The sequence below is a fragment of the Bacillus rossius genome (genome assembly GCF_032445375.1).
Source record: "Bacillus rossius redtenbacheri isolate Brsri chromosome 4 unlocalized genomic scaffold, Brsri_v3 Brsri_v3_scf4_1, whole genome shotgun sequence".
NCBI lineage: Eukaryota > Metazoa > Arthropoda > Insecta > Phasmatodea > Bacillidae > Bacillus > Bacillus rossius.
The window spans coordinates 18954128-18979092 of record NW_026962010.1 but is presented as its reverse complement, the minus strand read 5'-3'; the positions used below and the strand labels follow the sequence as shown (position 1 = coordinate 18979092).

General features: G+C 39.0%; 1 protein-coding gene across 1 annotated transcript in view; it reads right to left on the bottom strand.

Moving 5' to 3' along the window:
• Positions 1-1301: 1301 nt before the first annotated feature.
• LOC134541596 (succinate-semialdehyde dehydrogenase, mitochondrial-like) overlaps positions 1302-24965 on the bottom strand; it is a 33819-nt gene continuing 10155 nt past the window's right edge. Inside the window, exons 4-9 of the mRNA XM_063385137.1 lie at positions 24786-24869; positions 21852-22092; positions 20582-20745; positions 12499-12654; positions 8287-8459; positions 1302-6986 (exon numbers count right to left, since the gene is read on the bottom strand). Of these exons, the coding sequence (XP_063241207.1) occupies positions 6719-6986; positions 8287-8459; positions 12499-12654; positions 20582-20745; positions 21852-22092; positions 24786-24869 (1086 nt within the window). The 3' untranslated portion in view covers positions 1302-6718. The remainder of the gene's footprint in view (positions 6987-8286; positions 8460-12498; positions 12655-20581; positions 20746-21851; positions 22093-24785; positions 24870-24965) is intronic.

The following is a 24965-nucleotide window of genomic DNA, read 5'->3' as shown; positions in this document are numbered from 1 at the left end:
GTAAATCCCCAACCCCCTGTTGAGAAAAAAAAGAAGTGTCTGTACGTCTTTTATAAGATACTGTTGGCCATTAATATTACACTGTTGAAGGTAAATGAACATTTAATTTTTAGCTGGTTGGTAGGAAAGTACTTTTGTGTGAAGTAAATTTTGTGCTCTTTTTTTTTGTTACTTGTGTATCACCTTTGAATATATATACTGTATAGAAGTCGCGAGTGGATAGGATTTACTCTACGTTTTTCAGAAGCGTATGATGAGCAGCTTGGGAACTTCACCGCTGCAGTGCGCTGCCGTAACGCCCTGTATCGTCTTAGTTGTTATTTACACGTTAGAGCGCAATACTGTCGCCAGCTGTCATTCCCGCACCCCCCATCTGTCATTCACTGCAGCTCAAGGTCGTCCAACGGGAGGGGGAAGGGGTGTTTGAAGAGTTCGACACTTGTCCGCTAGGGACCACCACAAGTCGATGCCCTAGAGATGGTGGCGATTGCGGCGGTGAATTAACCAACTACCTCAAAACCATATTAGAAATTTTAACCTGGGCTGGCGACTTCTATACAGTATATATATTCAAAGGTATCACTGAACATGGATTTAGTTTAAAATACATTTTAGTCATTAAGTGCATATGAAATAATGCTGTATTAATGTTAAAAGCATTGTGTGTGTGTGTGTGTTTTTTTTTTCTCATCAATATTGTACGCTGCAAATCATTTTCAGTATCCAAAATTCAATAATTAAGTGCATCTTAAAACTGTATCAATCCAACAAATGTGATAAACTATCAATTTTAAGATACTCGTTTTCTAAGCGAAGTAAAAAAAATTTCCTTTTGGAATGAATAACCTATGAACCCCAAAATAAGTATGACGTTAAAAATGTTTGGGTTAATTGCAATTGTGAAGTCTTAAGTCTCCATAAATAGCAAGGCTAATTTATTTAATGTGTTCCACAATGTGTCTGATGGCTTAGTGGCAGACTGCTTACAAACTAACTTTATGTACAAAAAAAAAAAGTGTTAAGACAGAAATGAAACCGATGAGTCCTCAAAAAGAATAATTTGAGTTATGTATATGCTTTACTACTATAAAACTGTAATCATGAAAATGCTACGAACTATGTTCAGGAGAAATACTTAACATAAACTGATATTGACATATAATTTGTTTAAATGTAATGTTCAATGTACTAATTTTTATTAGTTTTGAATGTTCAGAGTGATGACCTTGAAAAACCGGGAATTTGATACTGCAAGGAAAGTGGCACTTACATGCTGTGTAAATAGAACCACCACCACTCCCTCCCCCTTCAAAATATTTATTCAAAGTAATTCTTTGTACATGTGCACAGATTTAACACCTCTTTCTTCTTGGACATACCCCAGTTTCAGTTCAAGTTATTTCTATGCACTCATCCAAATACACTGATGGCCATCATACAGGTAGATGAGAGATATATAAATTCTCAGACAAAGGTGACGTCTTTTATTTCCATTTAAGTTGTAACAACTAAAATAAATTTCACTAGAAAACATCTGAATTTTAATTTAATACAATCAATTCAAACATAAATACAAAAATAAAACTATGTAACAAACAATACTGTTTTTTGTTCTAGCATAACTCTGCTCAGTTAAAAGCAGCATGCTGGGTATAAATATAACAACATTGCCAGAATTAGCATTAAAAAATTATCTTGTTTTTTCCCTAACAGTACAGAGCAAAACTTTAACACTTCAAAAGACCATAAAATTAAAATAAGTTCTCTTAACAAAATGTCTATATTATAAAATGCTGAATTATAATCCATTAAATATAAAAAAATTTATATCAATAATGATGTTTAAAACATTCTAAAACACAAAATACACATTACTTTAAAGGAAGGTGATTACAGAGATTGTCATAGTGGCTCAGCTAATAGTAATACCATTCATTTTTGTAAAAAGTAGGGATTCACCGATTCACAGTTCTTAAAATATTCCTATTCCATACTTTTTAAATCAATTTGTATTTAAACTTCAAATTTATATACTCTAGTACAAAAAAACTTATTGTTTTTTACAGATGGAACTACAAAAGATATATACTCAAATCTAAGATACCATTAATTCTAAGACACATTCCTCTTTTCAACCTCAAGTTTTCGGAAAGAAAATGTTAACCTACAAATATAAAATACACTTCAGTTGAAGAAACAGGAGAATGTTAAATACGGGGAGTTAGTTCGTGTTGTAGTTAGAACAGGTTTTGTGCAAAGGTGGCTGTCCTGACCTACCTTACATTTACTAAGCTGCTTCAACCTTGAGCAAGGAGAGGTCGTTCTTTCTAAAAGAAACAGAAGCCTGATTTAAAAACTGCATGTGATTACCAGCATTTTACCTTAATGTGACAGTTCACTATCCACTCCTGAATTATTGTCTTACTAAATGTTATTTATACTTGTATACAAACGTGAATGTGTTTGCCAGCATATGAAGAATTTCATCAATATTGTAAGCTGCACATCATTTTCAGTATACAAAATGCAATAATTAAGTGCATCATAAAATTGCATAAACCCAACAAATGTTAAAAACTATCAATTTTAAGATACTCATTTTCTGAGCTAAGTTAGTCAAAAAAAAAGTGCTTTTTGGAATGAAGAACCTGAGAACCCCAAAATAAATTTGTGTGGGCCAAAGCAGTTGCTGTTAGGAAATAAAACTAAAATACTGTAATGGTGCTAATTTAAATTATTGTGGTAACACTTGTAGTAACAGAAATGTAGCATGCCTGCTCCACAATCAAAGAGCACCAATGTCTGCCACTCCCTGTGTGTTCACGGGACCTTGCTCGCGCTGGGCAGCCAGCAACCTTCCGTGCAACCAGTTGCTTGCCACCCCTCCAGAGTTTTAGAGAGAGGGGTGAGTCTAAGCCTTTCAGCCCTCCTTCGCGTCATCACTCTGACCAGGACGGTATAAACGGCCGCATCCAAGCAGTTAACGACCAGTACAGAGCCTGCCACACACTAGCTGCCTGCACCAGCTCCCGCCTCTTGACATCTCGTCTTGCCCCGCCTCCACCAACAGCCATCCAGACAGAGACAGAGGGTAGAAACACTGCATGCCAGCTCTGCTATTAGTTACATCTATGCTTCATTTGAGGAAGTTGTCAGGATGTTGCTTGCAAAGCCTGACATCATTGCTAGAAAGCCAAGGACTAAATTGTATGTAACATTTATTTTATTTCCATAATGCACAAGGACCACGGTATGTACATACGAGTTGTAATTTTGTTAATGTATTTTTGTCATTAGTTTGCAATTGATTTTGTTTAACTATAATTATAATTTTAATAATTAGTTTTAAAGTAATAAACTAGTGAATCTCTTAATGTTAATGCTTTTAAAATCAAATTAACATAAATTTGAACTATTAAGTTTGGATAGAATAAGAAAATTGATACAAAAATAAGTTGTGAATTTCTGGTCACACAAATCATACTATTTGTCAGTCTTGTAAATATAAATAAGGAAATCATCCCACACTTGGGATTTCTCTAATGTCAGCTCTTCTTTCCCCCAGCTGGGCTCTTCGCCGGTGCCCCGCCGACCCCGAGGGAAGGGCAGGGAACATGGCTCAGTGACCTGGGCTCGACCCTTGCGCCCTGCCTTGGTTCTAGCCAACACAGCAGTGGCTGGAGTACCCCACAAAATAGGTCAGCCAGGAAAACATCCCACTGCGAATCCACCACCATAGTTGCCATGACCCGAACGCTTGTGTAGGATTGGAAGTACCCCCAAAATTGGCCTGCTGGGAAAACAGTCACACCCGAGGACGGGTTGGTCGGTCAGGAACGACCCTCACCTCTTCCCTTACTCAGCCTTATGCCTAGGAACAAGGTTATATGGTGAATTGCGATAACACCGAAATGCAAGTTAATACAACATTTAGCACCAAAATAAAAGTTAATACACCTTATAGAAACAAAGAGCAAGTTATATCTTGGAATTAGGAAGCATTTAACCAATACTTGATTCAAATCATTAAAAAAAAGTAATCTTTTAATGGTTGGAATTCAAGGAATGTCATTTCCAGGAAAATAATTGTACCATAGTGCTTTGATCAGAAAAATTAATTTAATTTTTGCTTCCAAAAATTGTTGTTATTCTTCCTGGAAAACTAAAAACTAAAAATTATTTCTGTGCATCTCTTATTGAATCACTTTTAAACCACGAATGTTTCCTAAATTATTTTTATTGTTATTTTTATTGTTTTAAAATTTAAAACCAATTTATTGCAAATTATATAATCATACAAATGCAGCATATAAATTTTACCACTATTTTGGTAGGTATTACGAAACAGCTTTTATAAAAATATCAACAATTAACACAGAAATCTTCTGTTTTAAAAATCTAATTGGACTAAAAATAAAACCATCAAATATTGTCTCTACTTATGCCCTCCTAAAATGGGAAAGAGGGGGGGGGGGGAACCTGTCCATGTAGAGAGCCACCAGCTTAGAGAGCTGGACCCGAAGAACCCAGCTGCCTTGTGGCGGGCAGCGTAGATGAAGACCGCCTGCCCGACCTCCAAGTCCTCGGACATGGGATGAAGTTGGGCGATAGAATGTTTGTTTCGTGACACCTGTATTTACACAAATTTGCTCTTACATATGTGTTAGTAGTGTTTATCAATTTGGGGATCAAAGCTTTGACATAACGTTTTTTTTATATAAACTAATGAATTGCAGGGTTTGAAATGTTTTCATACAATAAAGAAAGACACATGACCCTAATATGTGTCCAATTGCTTAATTGAATAAGATTCCTAATAAACGGAACAAAAACCTGAGTATGAGTAATTCTACATGACTCTTAATAAAATACCCTGACTTATTAATGGTAATCCCAAATAATTGGTAAACAATCAATTGAAAAATCAAATCTGAACGCCATTTCAACATTCACAAATTCGAGGTATTGGGAAAGAATCAACCAGCTTCCATTCCAAAACCATTGGTTTCTGAATGCTTAGATTTCTTTGGAATCAATTAAATTGATCCAAAATTCAAAAAAGAGTTCAGTTAAAGACAATGGAACCAGCCAAAGCCTAGTCATTCAACTTATCAGCCTTAATATCCATCTGTACATAAACTTGTAAAGTGTAAATATTAAAGTCAATAAACTATTAATAAAACTATGTATAGGGCCTGGGAAAATTAGCATCTATTTATTACAAAATTAGCATTTATGATGTTGAAATTTAGCATCTTTTTTCCAGAAATTAGCATCTATTTTTGAGAAATTTGCTTAAGATATTAGTTACATAACAATACAAGAAGTTGTAATAGTGTTTCTACCCATTATGACGAATTTTAACACAAACCAAAATCATTAAACGGTATTTGTAAACAAACGTTTGACCACTAGTAATTTCAGATGAAAACAAACGGACAATTCAAGTTGACCAACTTCAGTACGCTAAACGTGCACCACAAAATGTATGATTTGTCTCTATGTAAAATATTGATCAGAAAAAAAAAATTGAAGACTAAAGTGATTATCAACAAATGTAAAAAACCGCGTACTGTACTAAAATATTTGTAGTAGTTTTCAGCATTTAAAATATTTTCCCTTTTATCTTTGCAAGTTCACTACGATCCCATCAATGACCTAGATATTTTCTAGGTTGTTGGTTTCCGTGATGCGCTTCCCGGGAAATTTTGTTTTGTTAGGTTGGATACTCTTCATGAACAGACAACACATGATGCAATGGCGAACGTAGGCGAACGTGACGTGATCTAACAAAACAAAATAACTGCGTCGATAAGTAGTGTGACCATTCTTTTCTAAACATTCAACGGTAACTTGAGTAAATCGTAAACACTAAATTTACAAAATTACTTATTCTATACTATCATGTGTGATATTTGGTTAAGAAATGTTTTATAAATTAAGGTTAGGATTCGGATTTTATTCCTTCAACAAGCCTTGTCAGAAGCTATTGTTTACAGTAATTGTGTTATGGTGGTTATTTTCAAAAACAATACTTTGAGGAATGTGTGTTCAAGCCGTGTTGTTGAATTCTATAGTGGTTTTTCGCCCGATAATGGCAATTTTACCACGATTTTGCAAATATAGCATTTATAACAACAATTAGTAAAAAATCGCATCTAACCTCAAAATTCGCAAAAAAAAATCGCATCTATCGCAAATTGCAAATTTTTCCGGCCCCTAACTATATAGCAGTGGAACTCTACCCTTTCTTACACTTACCCCTTTCCCTTTACAAGTTTTACATTTTTCTGTTTTTTTATTCCATCTTCCTGCGACCCTGAGTAAAGTAATGCTCACATAATATAAATGTACCTTACTTTACACTTTCCTACACAACTTATTTTATTTGTTTGTGTAAATAGTGTAAAAAAAAATGTTTCACTGCAAATTGCTACAACTATCAGCTAAGCATGAACAACACCGGTCATGGGTGTAGATCGGTAGATATGGGGGGGAGTTTTTTTGGGTTCCCAAAGAATCAAAAATCTCCTCTCTGAGGGGCTCCGCTTGCACTTGCAAGTGTGAAATAGGAATCATAAACGTTATCCCCCGAGCCCCCCTGGGAATCTTAAAGATTTTCACCCATGTGGTGTATGTAAACACACTCAAATATCACTTGATATGGCACATAGAAGGTAATGGAAGACACGGATGTAGCTCGGAGCTTGCGCACTGCCTACTGAGACAGGCCAAAGCACAGGTACTTGACGTAGGTGAACTCGTCTATGCCGTGGTGGCAGCCCTCACGCCCGAAGCCCGACTCCTTGACTCCGCCGAACGCGGCCTCTGCAGCGGAGATGATGCCCTCGTTGATGCCGACCATGCCCACTTCCAGCGCCTTGGCGACCCTCCACGCCTGGCTTATGTCACTCGAGTAGAAGTAGCCCGCCAGGCCCGACTTGGTGCTGTTCGCGATGGAGAGCGCTTCCTGCTCAGTCTTGAACCTTCACACAGTAAACAGGAACAAAATAAAGTCATGTTTATCGCTACACACAATCCTCAGCTGCTAAATGGCCTTCTTACTTCACGTGCACAAGCAAAATGTACAAATATACCCTCTGATCACTCAATCTGTACATTTTTGTTCTGAGGTGGCAGCAGAGTTGTCAGACTTCGAGATTTGAACTTCGCGCCTCGCCTCATAGAGATTTGCCTGACCGAGACATGCTCACTCCCCTTTTCCCCTCTCTGAGAGTCCTCCTTGGCTTTGCAACCATTCCCCTTCCGCGCATGCACAGGGGGTTAGGCTAGTTTTGCTCATGATTGTAACAAGTATCAGACTTTTTTCGTAATCTTGGTCTTGAAGGGGCAACGAGCTCCTAAGCTAATCTTCTTTTAGGTTTTATCATTGCAGTGGGTGGCATACAGAATGTAAGTCGTTTGTATACTACTTTAACTTCTTAATTTGGTAAGATTCATGTTTCAGCACTGCTGCTTTGAAACTATTTTTTGAGTAACATGTTTTATCACATAATCTCCCGAAGGAATGAGGGTACACTATAAAATAAAGAGTTATTTTTAATGAATAATTACATGTGTTTCAAATATTTGTGTACCCTAAAAATTTCCATGCACCCATAATTTTATTCTCATTTGAAGTTGGCTAATCATGACTTAGACTTGTTTGGTTCTAAAGTACAGATATTAGAACACAGTCTTTTAAATTGAACTATAAAAATTAATTGGAAGAATTATTATCTGTTGTATGTGGAAAATAAAGTCTAAGGAATATAAAATGAGGCTGTAAGAGTAATAGCAGGAAAGGTTATTACAAGGAAAAAGAATAAGATCTGAGCATGCAAAATGAACGCGAAAAAATAGGCTGAACAAAGAGCAGCATGAGGGAGAGTAATAGCACTAAGAGAGAATAATAGTAGAGAAAATGAAGAAATTAAAGAGCATTAAATCATATAAAGGTTTCATGTCAACAGGTAACAAATAATAAGCCTATTTTTTTAAGGTTTTCTTTTTAAAGTGGGACTATATGTCTTGTCAACGAGGGCATTAGAGTTTTTAATACTCAACAACAGAATTAGACCATGGCCTATTGTCAGAAACAATTCCAGTATCTGCTGAGAGTGACTTAGTTAAAACACCAGAAAACCTAAATGCGGATTGCAAAGCCAGGATTCGAACCCAGGTCCTTCTGATTGTGAGCCCTGAGTCTGAATCCTTCACCACCTTGTTCTGTATCCAACGATATTAACTGCAGTCACGTGCTTAGCTGTCAGTGTGAACATCTACCTGACACACACAGCGACAGGTCCAAATATCTCTTCGCTGTAGCAGACCATGGAGGGATCCACGTTGAGCAGGAGGGTCGGCTCATAGAACCTCTTCCCCAGCGACGGGACCTGCTTCCCGCCCAGCCTCACCTCTGCTCCCTTCGCCACTGCATCCTCCACTATCTGCGTCACCTGCAACCACACGCACGCTCCTTCATCCCCTCTTCTACCCCACAGCCTCTGATGTACACAGCTATGGCCAGTACTTCACACTGCCCTACCATCTCATGAAGTACAGTACGTCCATAAAAGAATGTCCCAGTTATAAATTTTAATAGTTTCAACTGTAAACGTTGTAGTGTGTTGGTTCAAGGTTACAATTAAAGCATAACTCAAAAAGTTTTAGATAAGCGCATGCACGATTACTGCTTTGTTGTGTTCTCACTTGCAGGCGCCACCTACCCAAAATGGTAACCTCTGAGCTAAAGCATTTTATGTTCTGCAATTAGCTAAGAATTAAACTGTAATTTGTGCCGCCAACAATTTTACATTTAAATTTTTAAAAAATAATGTTACCAGTCATTCTTTTGCTGCAAGAACTTAAACTTGTTCCTCCTACTGTACACTTCAGTATAATCTTTGACAGGCCTGCCTCCCCAATTTTTCCAAGCCCTACATCCGATTTTTGCCGAGTCTTTTGCGAGTCAGACTGTGTATCATTTTATCCACGCCTTGGCGCACGAACGTCGCCTGTAATTCGCCTCCAATCCGTGACGAGAACTGCTATGTCCTGCAAGCTCTCAGGGCAGGCTACTTCTAAGACCTCGCCTGACGTGAGTCATTTTCACCAATTTACAGTCACGCCTCCGGGCTCAGTAGAGCCTCGTTCTCACTGCCACAGCAGTCTCCACACAACACCCCTCTCCAAGTTTTCCTGGGAACACTGGCCAGAGCATTGACCGGCCACTAACCCCGGCCAGAGTCGGCCTGTCCCAAGGCCACGACTCCAGTCCAAAAAAGTACTGCTCATGCACCCTAGTGGTAGTTTTGCGAATCACTTCCCCTGGGTGTTTGAAGGCCTGCTAAACGTCTGCCCTCTGGCATCTCCCGCAGTAACCAATACCCCGTAGTCCCTTCCCAGGCCACCAGAGAGCTGGCCCAGTCCGCTCCACAAGTCCCATGCTGCTAGCAGTCGCCTTGTGTGAGTCGACCTCTACTTGGTTCAGACACAGTTCAGTAGGTCGTGCTGACATCGGCCAGTAACACCAACTTTGAGATATCGAAGTCAGTATTTCTCGACAAGCCCCTCGGTAATCTTTGGAACCTTTTGGTCCGGAAGCCGAAGCCTCCCCCCTTTCTTTTCTTTAACTTCGCCTTTAAATTATGAGTCGCTGCCGCCCCAAATTCACTGCGCGCCACGATTATGGACTGACCACTCCGTATCTCTGACATCAGGACGTGTCTCCATTTTTCTTTTGAGATGTAATTAGCTAGACAAGGGATATGATTCCCACAACTATAGTGATTAACTTTTAGTCAGTCCATGTAGACCTACCTCGTAAGAGTAGTCATGTTTTATTCAGCATAATTTATTAATTTATTTTTTTTAATCATGGAAACGTCCGCGAGTTCGCAAGTTCGCGAGCTCAACACACCTGGGCTGATCCTGGAAGCCATCTCCCTGTTTGGTGAGTTTTGACAACCTTTACTCCCCGACCATCAGCGTGATTAGAAGGCATTTTCTGCCTACTTTTGCCAACTGTCTGTGAATCAGTCCTGAACATGTGTGTTTCGGATCTGTTCACAGACAGGGTTCAAGTACCGGATAGATTCCCAGAACCGGACAGTTTCCAAGGACCAGATCAGTTTCCAAGGGCCGGATGATAAGGCCCTCTGACGTCCAGTCCGCTGTTCCACTTCGTCCAGCAATCGTCAAACTGCCAGCCCTACAGTTTTTTTTAACATTTTTAGACTACCATTGAATCACGAAGTTGAACAGATAAGACAGCCAGAAATGTTCCTTTAGAACTTAAAAGATCCACCTGTATTCTGGAATTGCTACTCATAAGTATGTTTATTGTTGTTAAGGGTAATTTCCTAATGAGGGCCGGGCCGGCCCATTCTTTTAATAAGGTAATTTTAAATCAATGTCAATGTTAAATATATATATTTGTTAATCAATTTATAAAATACCATGTGAAAATAATCAAAAGTAAAATAAAACAGAGGTACTAATATCTAGACGAAATCATTATTTTTCCTTCTGAAACCAAAAGATCCACTAGTTACCCCCAGTCATCAAGAGACTCTGAGGAGTGTATCTCAGCCCCTCCCCATTGAAATCTCTCTGTACGAGTGGGGCTGAACATCGAAGTCGCTGACCTCCATGTTCACCTGACATAACACCATGCCATTTTTTACTTTGGGGCTTTATAAAAGATTGTGTCTACATTCCACCTCTACCTAATGATTTGCCAGAGTTGAGACACAGAATAGACGAGGCTATTGCTTCCATTATTTCAAACTTGTTAACCAAAGTGTGGGAAGAATTGGATTTAGTTTAGATGTGTGCCATATAACTAAAGGTGCACATATTAGACATGCGTAAGAAAAACTAGGTTAGTTTACCTTCAATTTGATGTATGATTTGTAATAAATAGTTACCATTGCAACTGGGACATTCTTTTATGGACATCCTGTAGAACAGGAGTGTTTCCAGCTACCGTATATACTCGTGTATAGCGCGCCCTTTTTTCCCCTCAAGTAAAGGAAAAAAATAAGGATGCGCGCTATACACGGAAAAAAAAAAATTGTGGGGGGGGGGGGGGGGGGAGGCGGGGAGGAGTGGAAGTCGTTAACTGCCGGGTGACGGGTGACGTTTCTGGCCAGCCCCCACACATACGCACAAGCAACAAGGCCTCTCTTTCACACACACACGCACGCACACAACCTGGTCTCTCTCTCTCTCTCTCACACACACACACACACACGTGCGCGCGCAAGCACGCAGGTCTCTTGTTTATTTTTAGACCTCCCCCTCTACAGCTAGTAAAATAAAAAGAGAGAGAGAGAGAGAAAATGTTGACACCAGTCCCCCCCTACCACTTCCTTCGCTTCGCCGCAGCTGCTACCGGTGAGTCATCTACTCCGTGTCACATTCCTGCCTGCCTCCCTTCCTCACGCTCACATACCAGTTGTGACGATAAAGCGCTTCATTATCTTCCGTCTACACAGCAGAGTTTAAGTATTTTCCTGACGCATCACCACACATCAATTTAAATAATCAGGTACCACAAAATGTTAGTAAAATTTATTTATGGGAAAAAAAATTTCAAATTTTTTTCTTCTTTGGAATTTGTTGCAAAAATCGTGGTGCGCGCTATACACGAGGGCGCGCTATACACGAGTAAATACGGTACTTTGTTGAAAGATATGCATATAAAATGCTGGGAATAGTGAAGACAGAGAAGAGGGAATAAGTACACATTATTGTTAACTATATCTTCTGGTTGACTTGATGCAGTCATCTTAAAAAGCCTGAAACCAGGGATGTCTACATGTCAAGCACACCATCATCTCCACGAACATGTTTTAAACCCAGAAACCAAGAAGTAGTTAATGACTGTGGCCATGGTCTACATGTAGATTACAGCTGTTATATTCAAACACTGTGTTAGTGAGGCTTAAGTACTAAATGTAATAAATGAAAATTGCAGCACACACAACACAAAATCCAACCCAAATTAATGCCAACACCTGCAATGTTTTCTCTTCTGACAGACTCAAACCTGCAGCTTACGTTAAGAGTCTAGACCAGCGGTACACAATTTTTTTTGGCCAGGGAACCCTAAGATCGACTTTTCTTTTGGTGGAACCCCCAACTATTTCAAAGAAAGTTATTTGACAATAATTGTGCCTGCTTCATGTGACATTCGTCCTGACTCACGGAACCCCTGTGACCCTGCCACGGAACCCCAGGGTTTCGCGGAACAACTTTTGGGAACCGCTGGTCTAGACAATAATCTTCTACCTTTATACTTAGGTAAGAGATTAAGGTATATAACCTACTGTAGCATTAAGCTTGTCTACCAGAAAATTTGGGTGAACAGAAAATTGCACAAGGATGCCATGACACTTGTAAGCAACTAATAAAAATTTCAATGAAAAGGAAAGTACTAATAAAACAAACTTGCAAAAAGAATCCAACAATGTCAAATACACACTGCCATACCTTAGTGACCTGGCTGTTGTTAATGAGTGGTCCTAGATTTACGCCTGGGGCAAATGGGTCACCAACAACCAATGCCTTCATCTTCTTCTGCAGCTTGTCAACAAACTGGTCAAACACATCCTCTTGCACCAAGAACTTGTTGGCACTGACACATGTCTGCAAATAAATTTTACAATGTCGTATTACATACACAGCTTGTAGGATGAAAAACAACATGCGTACATGGTATCTGCGTAAATTTCAGCACTTCTCAGATATTATTTCAACTGCAAAAAATCATTAAACAATTAAAATTTTAACACTAAACAAACAGTTGCTATATATCATGCAAACAGTAAAAACATGACCTTTGCATTTTAGTCTGTCTTGACCTGCTTTATCACTAATTAAACTGAAACTATGAGTTAATGAGATATACCAGTAAGCTAACCCAACCCACATATTTCTCAAAACATGGCCACTTGCTAAACACAATATCAATACTATTTCATTAACAGTGGTTTAACTTTTTTTATAGACTATTTGTAGATCTTCACAAGACAAGGTAGGTAAAATAAACAATATAAGAAATTTTAAATTAATGGTCAAATGCTTCAAAATTTGATTTGATTTTAACTTAAGAAAAATTTGAGTTATGAGATGTGTCCAAAAACTTCTGTCACTTAAGGGCTCACTGTTCACAATAAACTCTTATTTATTCAAAACAGATTCAGATGAGTGTAAATTGAAGTCTTTGTCACTCCCTGAGAATAAAAATAGTATTTTGCATGGTTCTGAAAGTGGATAGGTTAAAAACTGTCTGCAGACATTCATGTCCTGCGCTGCCCGCCCATCTCCATTGGCACCCAGTTGAGTGTTGCTGCAGTAACCAACGGCATAGTCTTGCCTGCTGCGTCAGGGCCTACTCCACACGCGCTGCCAATCGGCGTGTGCTGGCTGCCCTCCTACCGGCCAAATATGTGGTGCCACTGTGCTATCAGTTGTCGCCCAGTCACTCACACGCCTTGTTACACTTGGGACTCATCGCTGCCTCTCATTTCTTCCTCTGCCTGCGACCTTCAGCAGCACAAGCCTGCTCGATGCCGCTGCCAGAACCAGGGCGAATGTTCTGTTATGGATGCTTCTTGCTTACTGCTTCCCTACTGTCTACAAGTGGAATATTTTGAAAGGTTAATTCATCTCGACCATCAGTTTCTGAACATGTCTCCTCCGTCTGTTTACATACGCCTTTCTGCAGCATTGTGAGGCCAGTAAAACTGCAAGATCTTCATAAGTAGTTCTGCAGCCCATTTAGTTTTCCCTTAACTCACTTGGCACAATAGGGGCAACCCTCAAGAGTGCTGTGTTCTTTGGGCATGATAAATGGCTTTACGTCGGAAATTGTCTCGACTTGTAGTTTACAAACTGCTGACATTGTGCATGCTCTGGCGCCTTGCCAAGACCCTCGAACGAGATGCGAAGCAGGCAAAATGTCCTGAGCATTTGCGCATCTAACAACTCAGTCGCATCTCTCACGACTCTGCTTCCTTGTGGCGAGGTTGCCGCTGAAACCCTGAAGAGCATCTCAACCCCCCACCACCCCCTTCCTGATGAGGAGAGCTTTCGTGTTGACGAGCAAGTGCTGGGGAAGACCTCTCAAGTTTAATCATTTGTGGTTTTCTATAAAAACCCTGCAAGGGTGGTGATTAATATGACAATAATATTTTTTGGGTATTTTCTAATCTGAAATGAATATGAATAATATGAGTGCTAGAAAGAGAAGATACCATGAAAACATGGTTTTTGGGAAGACCATAAATAATCACAAAATGAGAAAATTGAGTTAATAATTTGTGGTGCAAAAAGCTTTCGAGAGCCTGATTATACAGATTCTAAGATGAGGTGACCTATTTAGATAAAAATGTGTGATAAACTACCAACAACTTGGTGAGGTGAATGTTTTCTACCTACAAAAAAACTCTTGGTTTGTGACAATCCGTTCTTGGCATTCAAATGACAACTCGCCCTCACATGCCTAGCTTGAAGGAACAAACAGTAACTGATACTGTAGTTGGAAGACACCAACTAGTCACAGAACAGCTTGAGTTAGATAATATTTAACCATATTTCCGTATTTCAAAAGAAAGTTTAAGTGGCATTTAACCAAGGTCAGTCCAGTTCAGTTCTAAGGATTCTGACTCTAGAATTTTTGTGAGGAAAAACATTGTACACAGGGAGTGTTAGGAATCTTACTGTGCATCAACCAAATTAAGTTTATTAACTACAGTAAATAATTTAGGGGTCTGGGAAGATAATTTTTTTTGATTCGAATCCAAGTTGAAGTCAAAGATTAGTTGAATAGTTTACTACATTAAGGTCAATCCTTAGATAGATACAACTTGAATGAGTATCCTTGAGTAGGAGCACATTCTTCATATCTCACACTAAAAAAGAATAACGGGAGGAATACTTAGCAAGTCAACTAATTGCCACTGATATTAAATAAAAAGCAAACAAATTTCTTATACATACCATGATTAACCAATGTGTTTCATGTGAAACGTGAACACTGAGAAGAGTTACCTTCCCCAATTCCGGCCCCTCCACTCTGGAGCTTCCTTCCTCCGGGGGAAGGGGGTGATGAGGGGTTGAGTCGCACGTCGGAGTCTCAATGGCCCACTTGCAGAAGGCACGGCTGAGTTGCGAGAAGCGCGGCCGAGGTGTGGCGTGATCAAGTCTCTTCTCTGGGTATTTTATGTGGAGGAGTTCCCTGCCACCCTTGCCACTGACAACTGCTCTTATAGCACCAACTGTTAAAGGAAACGTAACTGACGGGAAACGGAACTGCCTAGACGATCTTGAAGACTTTGTGACACGTGAGCCGCACAATGACACAAGGAGGGTCGGAACCTTTACCTTTCCAGACAAGGAGCTTGTAAACGGACGCTGGCAGGTGGCTGCAGCGGTGGCAGGCTCTGGTAGCTGAAGGTAGCAGATCATTAAGTGCAGGCAGTGTACATGAGTAGAGGATAAACGAGCTGAGGCGTCAAATATCTAGGCGATAAGGCGAGTCTGCAGTTAGGTTGTGACTGGTAATAACACCTTACGCACCTTTGTTATCGCATATCTGGCCAGGAGGAGGGTAACCAATGACAGCAGTGTTGATTGACAATGCATGATGAGTAGGCAGGGAAGGGGGAGGAAGATGGTGTCTCGGTGGTTCAAGGTCACGCAGCAGCAATCAGCCAAGCGAGTATTGAGATGGTGATGACTGACTTTAGGAGACAAAATTCACATTTAAGTTTGCAGATGACCTAAAAATCTATAAAATTATTTCTACATCAAATGATTGTCTATTATTACAAGACATTATTGATGTTAATAATTGGTGGTTACAAAATCTGGTCACACTTAATAAAGATAAAGCTAAGATCATAACCTTTTCAAGGAAATACCATCCAATTGAATATGAATACAAATTAGCTAATTCTTTAATCTCCAAATCCTTAGTCATAAAAGATCTCGGTGTCATTCTAGATTCCAAATTAAATTCACAAAACATGATTATTTATATTCTTTTCCCTGAAAAACTTTAGCCCTTATAAAATTGATTGCTTTTATGCATCTAATTCAGACTCAATTGTCTCCCTATATTTGGCACTTATAAGATCAAAGTTAGAATATTGTTCTATTATTTATAATGGCATCAAGGTAACTGATATTAAAAAATTATAAAATATTCAAAATATATTTATCTAACCAATTATTCTGGAGAAATTTCGTCAACCTTATGTAACTTTCCTTGTAGACTGTAGAGCCTATCTTGATGCAGTCTTTGCTCATAATTGTTATATGTACTTCTAAAATCAGTTGCATGTATCATCTTAACAACGCCGCCTCGAGAATTCCCCAATTTAATTCTCGCTTACGTTCAACTCTGTGTACTCTTCATACTAATAATCATATTATTTACGAGCTCAAATGCATAAAACACTAGGGAACAAATAAAATAAGCTACATATCTATTTATTCACTTAATTTACGGGAACAAAGCACTGAGATTACTGCACCCTCCAGTGGTAATTTGTGGCACGCTATTGTACATACACACCAGTACAGTTTGGACAGAGGGTGATGGTGGGAGAATAAGGTGTCTGCAGCGACAAGACACATCGAGCTTAAGGGAGGGCATAGCCCTGGACAAGTCAAGTCTGAGAAATTAATTTGGTGCCCTTTCCAAGCTATTTAGCATAATCAGAGATACTTACTTTAGTAGCATTAAATTGCAAAAACCCTCAAACAAAGGTTCCTGTCACGTACAATTGGCATAATGCAGGGTAGTTGATATAGTGTTAGGTAAATTCCAAGATTTTCTGGAAGCATTTAGGACACTATGAAAACCAAAATCACGATGACTGTACCCAGATTCAAACCTGCAGCATCCCAAATGATAGTCCAATGTGTTACCACTGCATCACCTACCTTGTGAAACTTCAAATCTTTTTATTGTTCTTTACCTACCAAGTTCTAGTGCTCTTAAAATTGTTTGATTTCTTTAAGCTGTACATACATAAAGCTGTACACACATAAAGCAATAGGAAAATAACAAAATTCTTCCCACCAAATTTTAAGAATTTATTCTTCATGGGCAGAGACAAGATTTTATTGTTTTATTTTTAGTCCAATTTCATTTTTAAAACAGAGGATTTCAGTGTTGTTGTTTTTAATTTCATAAAAGCTGTTTTGTAATACTTTTTCCACCAAAATAAGAATAAAAGTTATACAGTAAAACCTTTTTGTTGCGACCCCATTTATTGCGACCACCTCTCTATTACAACCCGATTTCGAGGAACCGAGAAAAAATTGCTGAAAATCCGAAGAAAATCGGACAGAAAATAAGTTTTTTGTGGTGAGTAGCGTGTTACTGCGTTTCTCTTGCCGAGTGCTGTACTGCCTTAGGCAGCGAATATCTAAAAATAGATACCACATCCTGTCGACCGCTGTCAGCGCTTGACAACCCCCATTCCACATCCCTTTGCCGGCAGGGTGCAGATAAAGTTTTTGTGGCAAAGTGTTTACGTTTAGCTTTTTGTGAGTGTCTAGTGTGGTACAAAGTTAAGGCAAAGCTACCTGCTGGATTTCTCTTGATTTTGATTACTATCGGTTAACAATGTTTGCTTAGTTTTTGAAGTCCAATTTGGTATATTTTCTCGCTTAAATTTGTGAACTATTGCTGATGACTTATGCAGGTTTTTTTTCTTTTTTTTCTTTTTTTTTCCGATTTTGTGTATTATGACTTAATAAATAAAATACCATTAAATATTAATTACTATATTAATACAATGCAGGAAAAACCCTCCGGCCGCAGCATGTGAACATGGTAGTCGGCTCACCCTCTCCCCGTACCGTGCGCTGCGGCCTATCTCGGAGGAGGATGCTGACAGTTTCTCACGCAGAAGGTTGAAATAAGGGAGGGAATGTGTTGAAATGTTAGATGGAAAAGGGGGGAGAGGGTGTTTTTACATGGTTTGTGGCTCTGGGAGGAATGAGCCTTGAAGAATTAGCAGGGGATGGGAGAGGTAAGCGTCGTGTCGCGTCACGTCACGTATGACGTCAAGCCGCCGCTACCACCAGCCTGACCGAACGAGTTTCTTATGCTCTCGCAGAAGCTACCACAGTGGCTTTTCGTGCGGGCGGGTAAGATAACATGACAGCTGAGACGGCTTTTCTTGCGATAGTGGACGCGCCGAGCTCAACCGTCTTTTGTATGCCTGCCTGCTTACAGTACAGCTCTCGCCAAGATAAACGTGAACACATAGCGCCCAACAAAGTGTAACAGACTTGTTTTTCAGCCGATTTTAATCAAATTTTCGACTTTCTCTGCTCAAATTTTTCACTGTTTCTCAAAAAACTGTCGTATAAACAGAATGGACGCATCAGAGGGGGGGTCGCATCGACGATGGGATTCCACTGTATTGCAAAAAAAATTCCTCAAAAATTTAAAAAAATTTTTCTTCACATATAGGTCGCACTTCATTTTTTTCCCTTCAAATCTGGTAAAATTGCCGCGACCTATATGTGAGTAAATACGGTATTTTTACTCTCGTTAAAATGAAGATAACGTTTTATGCTTAGTTTGGTGACAGCAGCTTGATTTTGTTCGGTATATTCCTTTTCATAGGACCCTTGCTATTAAAATACATTTATATTTAAGTTTCAAAGCTTATAAATTCCTTGCCAGAGATGACTAAACTTGAACTTGGTGTGAAAAGTGACATATTTTGACATACTTTTTTTTTGGGCGTGTTTTGGTGGGGAGGGAGGGGTCCGAAAATATTTACAACGATCTTACACCTCCCTCATAATAGCCCAATTTTACAGGAGAAGGGAGGGTGAAATGAGCATTTTCTCACTGAAGGTTTTTCAAAGGAGAGCAAAGTTGGGGTGTTATAAGGGAGGACACTAGATGGTTTGTGTGTCTGGGAGGGATGAGCTAGCCTTGAAGAATGTTAACGAGGGGAGGGAGGGGTGAGCTTATGCATCATGAAGCCGCTGCCGCCAGCCATACGGGCGAGCTTCGTATGCGCCCACTCGCGTTGCAGAACCTACAGCTGCCATATTTTTTAAAGGAAATGTCCCATTATTTTTTTTGTTATTCTTACATGAACATTATTTGAAGTATTAAAGCCGACACAAAAATACGCTGTGCGTTAAAATTAACAGATTTTAATGATCTTTCATTTCATTTTTTTTTTTTAATTTTTTTCTTTCTGATTTTCACATTTTGGTCAAAATGTCCAATTTTTTGACGGTTCCCGAGAATGTATTCGTAAAATCACTGCTTCGTTAAATCCGGGGTTCATGACATCGGGGTTCTAGTGTTTTTAACTACGGCAAGCAAGAAAGCGTACATGTAAACTAACCAGTAAAAATAAACTGTCTTTTGACATATTTTCTTTAGAGGTGGCCTGTAGGGCGACAGACTTGTCATGAAGGTTGAAGTGGGATTAAAGCAAAGCCGTCTAGCATTGTGAGTGACAGCATCCTGCCATTGTACGGCTGGTTTCTTAGTAGGTAGCGGTGTGGGAGGATAGGGGGGGGGGGGGGGGGGGGGGGGGTTCAAATCAACTGAAAATTTCGGAAAACATCTATTACGACCCCCCTCTATTTCGACCCTATTCCTGGGAACCGTGAGGGGTCGTTTCAGAGAAGTTTGACTGTATGCTGCATTTTTAAGGTAAAATAATTTTTAATAAATTGGTTTACAACAGATACATTTAAATCAATAAAAATTAATTAGCTATCATTCATGATTTATAATTGAATCAATATGAAATGCACAGTAAAACAAGTTAAAAACAAGTTATATTAATTTTCTGGAAACAACATTCCTTGTATTTTAAACATAAAAAGATTCCTTTTTTTATGATTTGAATATAGTTTAAGTTAAATGCTACTTATTCGATGATGTAACTTGCATTTCGGTGTTATGTGGTGTTTTGGCATGCTCATTGGTGTTAATTCGGTTTTATCACAATTCACCATATCATCTTGTCCCTATTTCTGGGTGTTGTGTACTTGTACGTTTAATAGAAAAATATACAAAGTTCCTGTCATTGTGTTTCAGAATCTGCACAACACCCTGTTTTCAAGATTTTTGAAAAGGTGCTCGGTTATAGGCAAGAATTGTAATGTGCTGACGCGTGTCACATACGCAACTACTGACAGACGACAATCCCTTCCCCCCTTTTTTCTCTCTCTTTCGTCACGGCTGTGGCCCTGGCCGCTCATCTCTATTAGCACCGGGTGTGGGCAGCTGCACGGATTGTGACTATATTTACTTCATTTGTTAATCACCATGAATAATTGTTGTTATGAAAATTTCTGTAAGTTAATATTTAACTTCTGTTATCTTTAATTTAATGTCTAACTATCAAGATGACAAAATTAGACATTCGGAGAAACTAAAGAAAATTAGCTTATAATTTAATGATAAATGACGACATAAAGCCACCGCAGAGTTCTACAAGTTTAGACAGTAATATACGCCAGTTGTAATTGAAAATAAGATTGCACGGCGTTAGTGCACAAAAGGCAACGTCACCTGCCCGCAGTTGCGGAACTTGCACGCGACGGCCCCGTCCACGGCCTTGTCCAGGTCGGCTCCGGAGAACACGATGAACGGCGCGTTTCCCCCCAGCTCCAGCGCTATCCTCTTGACGCCAGACGCGCAGTTGCGGTACAGCACCTTCCCGACGGCCGTGGAACCTCACCACACATCACCACACAATCACACACAAGCAACAGGCAAAAAACTTTAAGATTATCTTGAAAACAATTTTACTCATTACAAAGAACAACACATTTACGACTTGACCCGGATCGCTTCCTTGGGAGGCAAGAAATTTTACCACTATGGCACCATGCCATTTTAACAGAGCATAATTCTGTGCTGAGTTTATTTCATGTATCAAAATATAAATAAGATGAAAACTTGGCTTAAAATTCACCTACAGTATTTCTTTTCCACTCTAAACCATTTAATTACAGCTTGAACATCAATCTATGTTCATGCTAAAGAAAATTTGTTTGATGAATGGGCAAATAGTTGAAATTCTATAGGTTAAAACATGGCTCAAGCACACCACCTTGGGTACTACACCACAACTATGTATCTAACCGGCATAACACAACAATTAACTCTCTTAACGTGATTCAAGTTTGTTGTAAAGCCTGTGTTGCATCTTGGCTCTCATCTCTAACCGGGCCGTCTTGAGAGAGGGGTCGGGCCTCCGTGAGTTTCCAGAGTTCCTTTATGCCCGAGTGTACCCTGACAGCTAAGAGAGAATTACAAGTCCATTGCTAATGGGATTCATTGGAAACTTTACAAGTTACACAAACCGCCCAGTTGGCATTTACAGTTATGGCCATTGACATTTACTGTATTTCCCATTTTTTTTTCAATTGTGAGTTTTGAATATTCTTAGATACATACGGCCCGCCTGACGAATGTTTCAAAAACGAAATATTAACAGATATAATGTTGCCTAAAAGCTGTCTTTGTTTATAAATGTCAAATAATTTGTCAATCAGTCACTGTTATGAGGTCATAATATTCTCACAGACAACTTTAGAAATATAATTTTTTTTTTGTGATCCATGTATTGTTTCATTACACTTACAGTTTTATTCACAGCTTTAATTAATTATTTTTTATTTTAGTTTTTGGTAAAAAAAATATTTTTAAGAGAAAATTTTTTTCATTTCTTCATCACATGCCACATGTTGTAAATATGTACTCCCAACACAACTATCTGGCTCCTGCCTCCACAGCGACTGGAGACTGTGTGCTGTGAGGTGTGCTCAGTACTCACCGGTGAAGGAGATGCCGGCGACGCGGGGGTGCTCGCACAGCAGGCGGCCCACGGCCGGGGCGCCGGGCCGGGCGCAGGTCACCACGTTGAGGACCCCCGGGGGCACGCCCGCGTCCGCCGCCAGCTTGGCCAGGGCGAGCGCCGTGAGGGGCGTGTCCTCGGCCGGCTTGATGACGCAGGCGCAGCCGGCGGCCAGCGCCGCGCCCGCCTTGCGCGTGATCATGGCGTGCGGGAAGTTCCACTGCAACCATCAGGTGAGTTCGTAGAATTACAAATCACTGCACGATATTCTAATGTTGATCTGATTCATGAAAAGTAAAGATAAAGAATAGAATCACAAGTAGTAGCATACAAGGTTATATTTGATTAAACGTTATATTTGATTAACTACTAATTAGGTGATTGAAATGCTGATGAAAATATAATTTTGAATCTAAAATAAATCCAAGATATTTTAAAGTGAACGGCTTGGGAAGGACAGTATTTTCTAGTTTGTAATCATATGTAATATTAATAGGGAAATATTATCTAGTAACTGATATTTTAGCTTTTCCCTTATTGAGAGATAAGTACTAAATTAAGTTTGCACAAATTCAAAATTGCATTGATGTCAGTTTTTAGTAATAGACAATCATTGAAATAATAAACTTTTCTGCAAATGTTGAGGTCGCCAGCGAATGAAACTCCATTGGAGTGATTGGGAACATAAGAGATATCATTAATAAATATATTAAAAAGGCAGGGTTACAGGGTAACATCTTGGTTAACACCAGAACTGGCTATATAATGTAAAGAGTTGCAATTGTTAATGGAAACAAAGCAACTTCTATTTTTGAGATAGCTGGAGAACCAGTTCACAAAATTGTCACTTAGGCCGAAGTTAGATAATTTGCCAAGAAGGACCGCATGGTTGATAGAGTCAAAAGCTTTTGCCAAGTTAAAGTAGCAGGCATCAACCTGACCTCTATTAGTAACTTCACTGAAAATGAGATTCATAAAAGTAATGAGATTATTGGCAGTGGTCATTCCTGATCTAAATCCTGTTGATAGAAAGATAATTTGTTTTTTTAAGGGAAATTTATAATTTTGAAAATTATTTCTTCAAAAATTTTAGAAATACCATAGAGAAGAGAAATAAGTCAATAATTAGTAACATTTAATTTAGAACCACTTTTGTGTATGGATATAACCTTGACAATTTTCAATTTCTTAGGAAAAACTTGAGATTTGAGGCTCATATTGAATAAATGTTTCAAGAGGTACTAGTAGGTGAAAACCAAATTTTTGAATTAAGTTAGGTAATTCATCGGAACCAGAGGGCATGGATTTAAGGGACTTAATACCCCAAAGCACTGACATTGTTTCATAACAAAGTTGAAACTAGTAGTTTGTATCTTATCATTAGAGGACAAATAAACTATTGAAAAATAATCAGAAAAATATTAGATAGTACAGTAGCCTTTATTGAATTGGGCTTTAAGCCTCATTACAGGTTTTTATAGACCCAATTACAATTGACATAATGCAGGGTAATTGTTATATTCCAAGATAAAATCCCAACATTTTCCTCGAGGCATTTAGGACACTATGAAAACCAAACTCAGGATGACTGTACCTAGATTCAAACTTGCAACATTCTGAATGAGAGTAAAATGTGTTAGTTGCATCACCTAACTTGTAAACCTTCAAATATTTTCTACTGTTTTCTACCTATGAATTGATAGCACATCTACTACAGATCCAAGTGCATTTTTACTTTCGACTGGCCTAAAGTAATGAGTTTCTTGAAGTAAGCTAGCTTTTTCCACAAAGTGATACCTATTTACAAAATGTGACAAAGAATTATACTGTATTGAAGTTTGTGTAGTGTTTCAATTACATACTTTCAAATTTATATTACCAAAGATTAGTTTACACATTTAAACTTTTCCTCTTTAGTTTAATTCCACCAAGTGGACTTTATGGCGAATATTAGTCTAGTTTTCTTTCTGTGGTTGGAGAAATAAGTGTGTATGTGTTGATCTGAAAAATTAAGTTGCAGAGGTTAAGCTTATGGCATCTAAGGTGACTAGAAAAATACCTGGCATGGTAGAATGCATGCAGAAATAAAGCACACACCGATAAGTAACCTCATAGGTTTCCAGAGGGATTAATGGAAAAGATTTACTCATTTAGAACGGTAATGTTTTGCTTAATGTACAGAACAATCTGGTAGTGTTTATTTGAGGGGAAAACCCTGCCAAAAACCAGAAGTCAATCTAATGTAGGAACATATACTCCGCAGAACCTATGAGTATACCAAGTTTTCCAGATGGGGCATGCAACCTGAATCAGTCCAGCACACCTGAGTTTGTTTCCCTATAGTTTCTATAAAGAAAATGCTAAAATAATTCCTTTCCTTACTCTCTCCATCAATTTCCCTGAACAACCAATGTTATAGCTTTGAATATATATACTGTATAGAAGTCGCCAGCCGAGGTTAAAATTTCTAATACGGTTTTGAGGTAGTTGGTTAATTCACCGCTGCAATCGCCACCATCTCTAGGGCATCGACTTGTGGTGGTCCCTAGCGGACAAGTGCCGAACTCTTCAAACACCCCTTCCCCCTCCCGTTGAACGACCTCGAGCTGCAGTGAATGATGGATGAGGGGTGCGGGGAATGACAGCGGGCGACAGTGCTGCATTCTAACGTGTACACAACAACTAAGACGATACAGGGCGTTACGGCAGCGCACTGCAGCGGTGAAGTTCCCAAGCTGCTCATTTTACGCTCTTGAAAAACGTAGAGTAAATCCTATCCACTCGCGACTTCTATACAGTATATATATTCAAAGGTTATAGTGTTTGTCTTAAATGACCTTGCCAACAAAATGTAAAAGCTAATGAATAGATGAATTAAATAAAATGAACTGCAAGCTATGCAGCTATTCTTACCGGCGTGATCAAGGAAACCACCCCCAACGGCTGCCGTATTAAAACCATTTCTTTGGTCTTCACTGGACTGCTGATAACTTCACCCTGCAACACACACAGTTGTTCGCTTCAGCACGTCAGAATGCCACAATTAACACTTTAGTTTAATTATGAACATCTAATAATAACTATTTTTTCCAG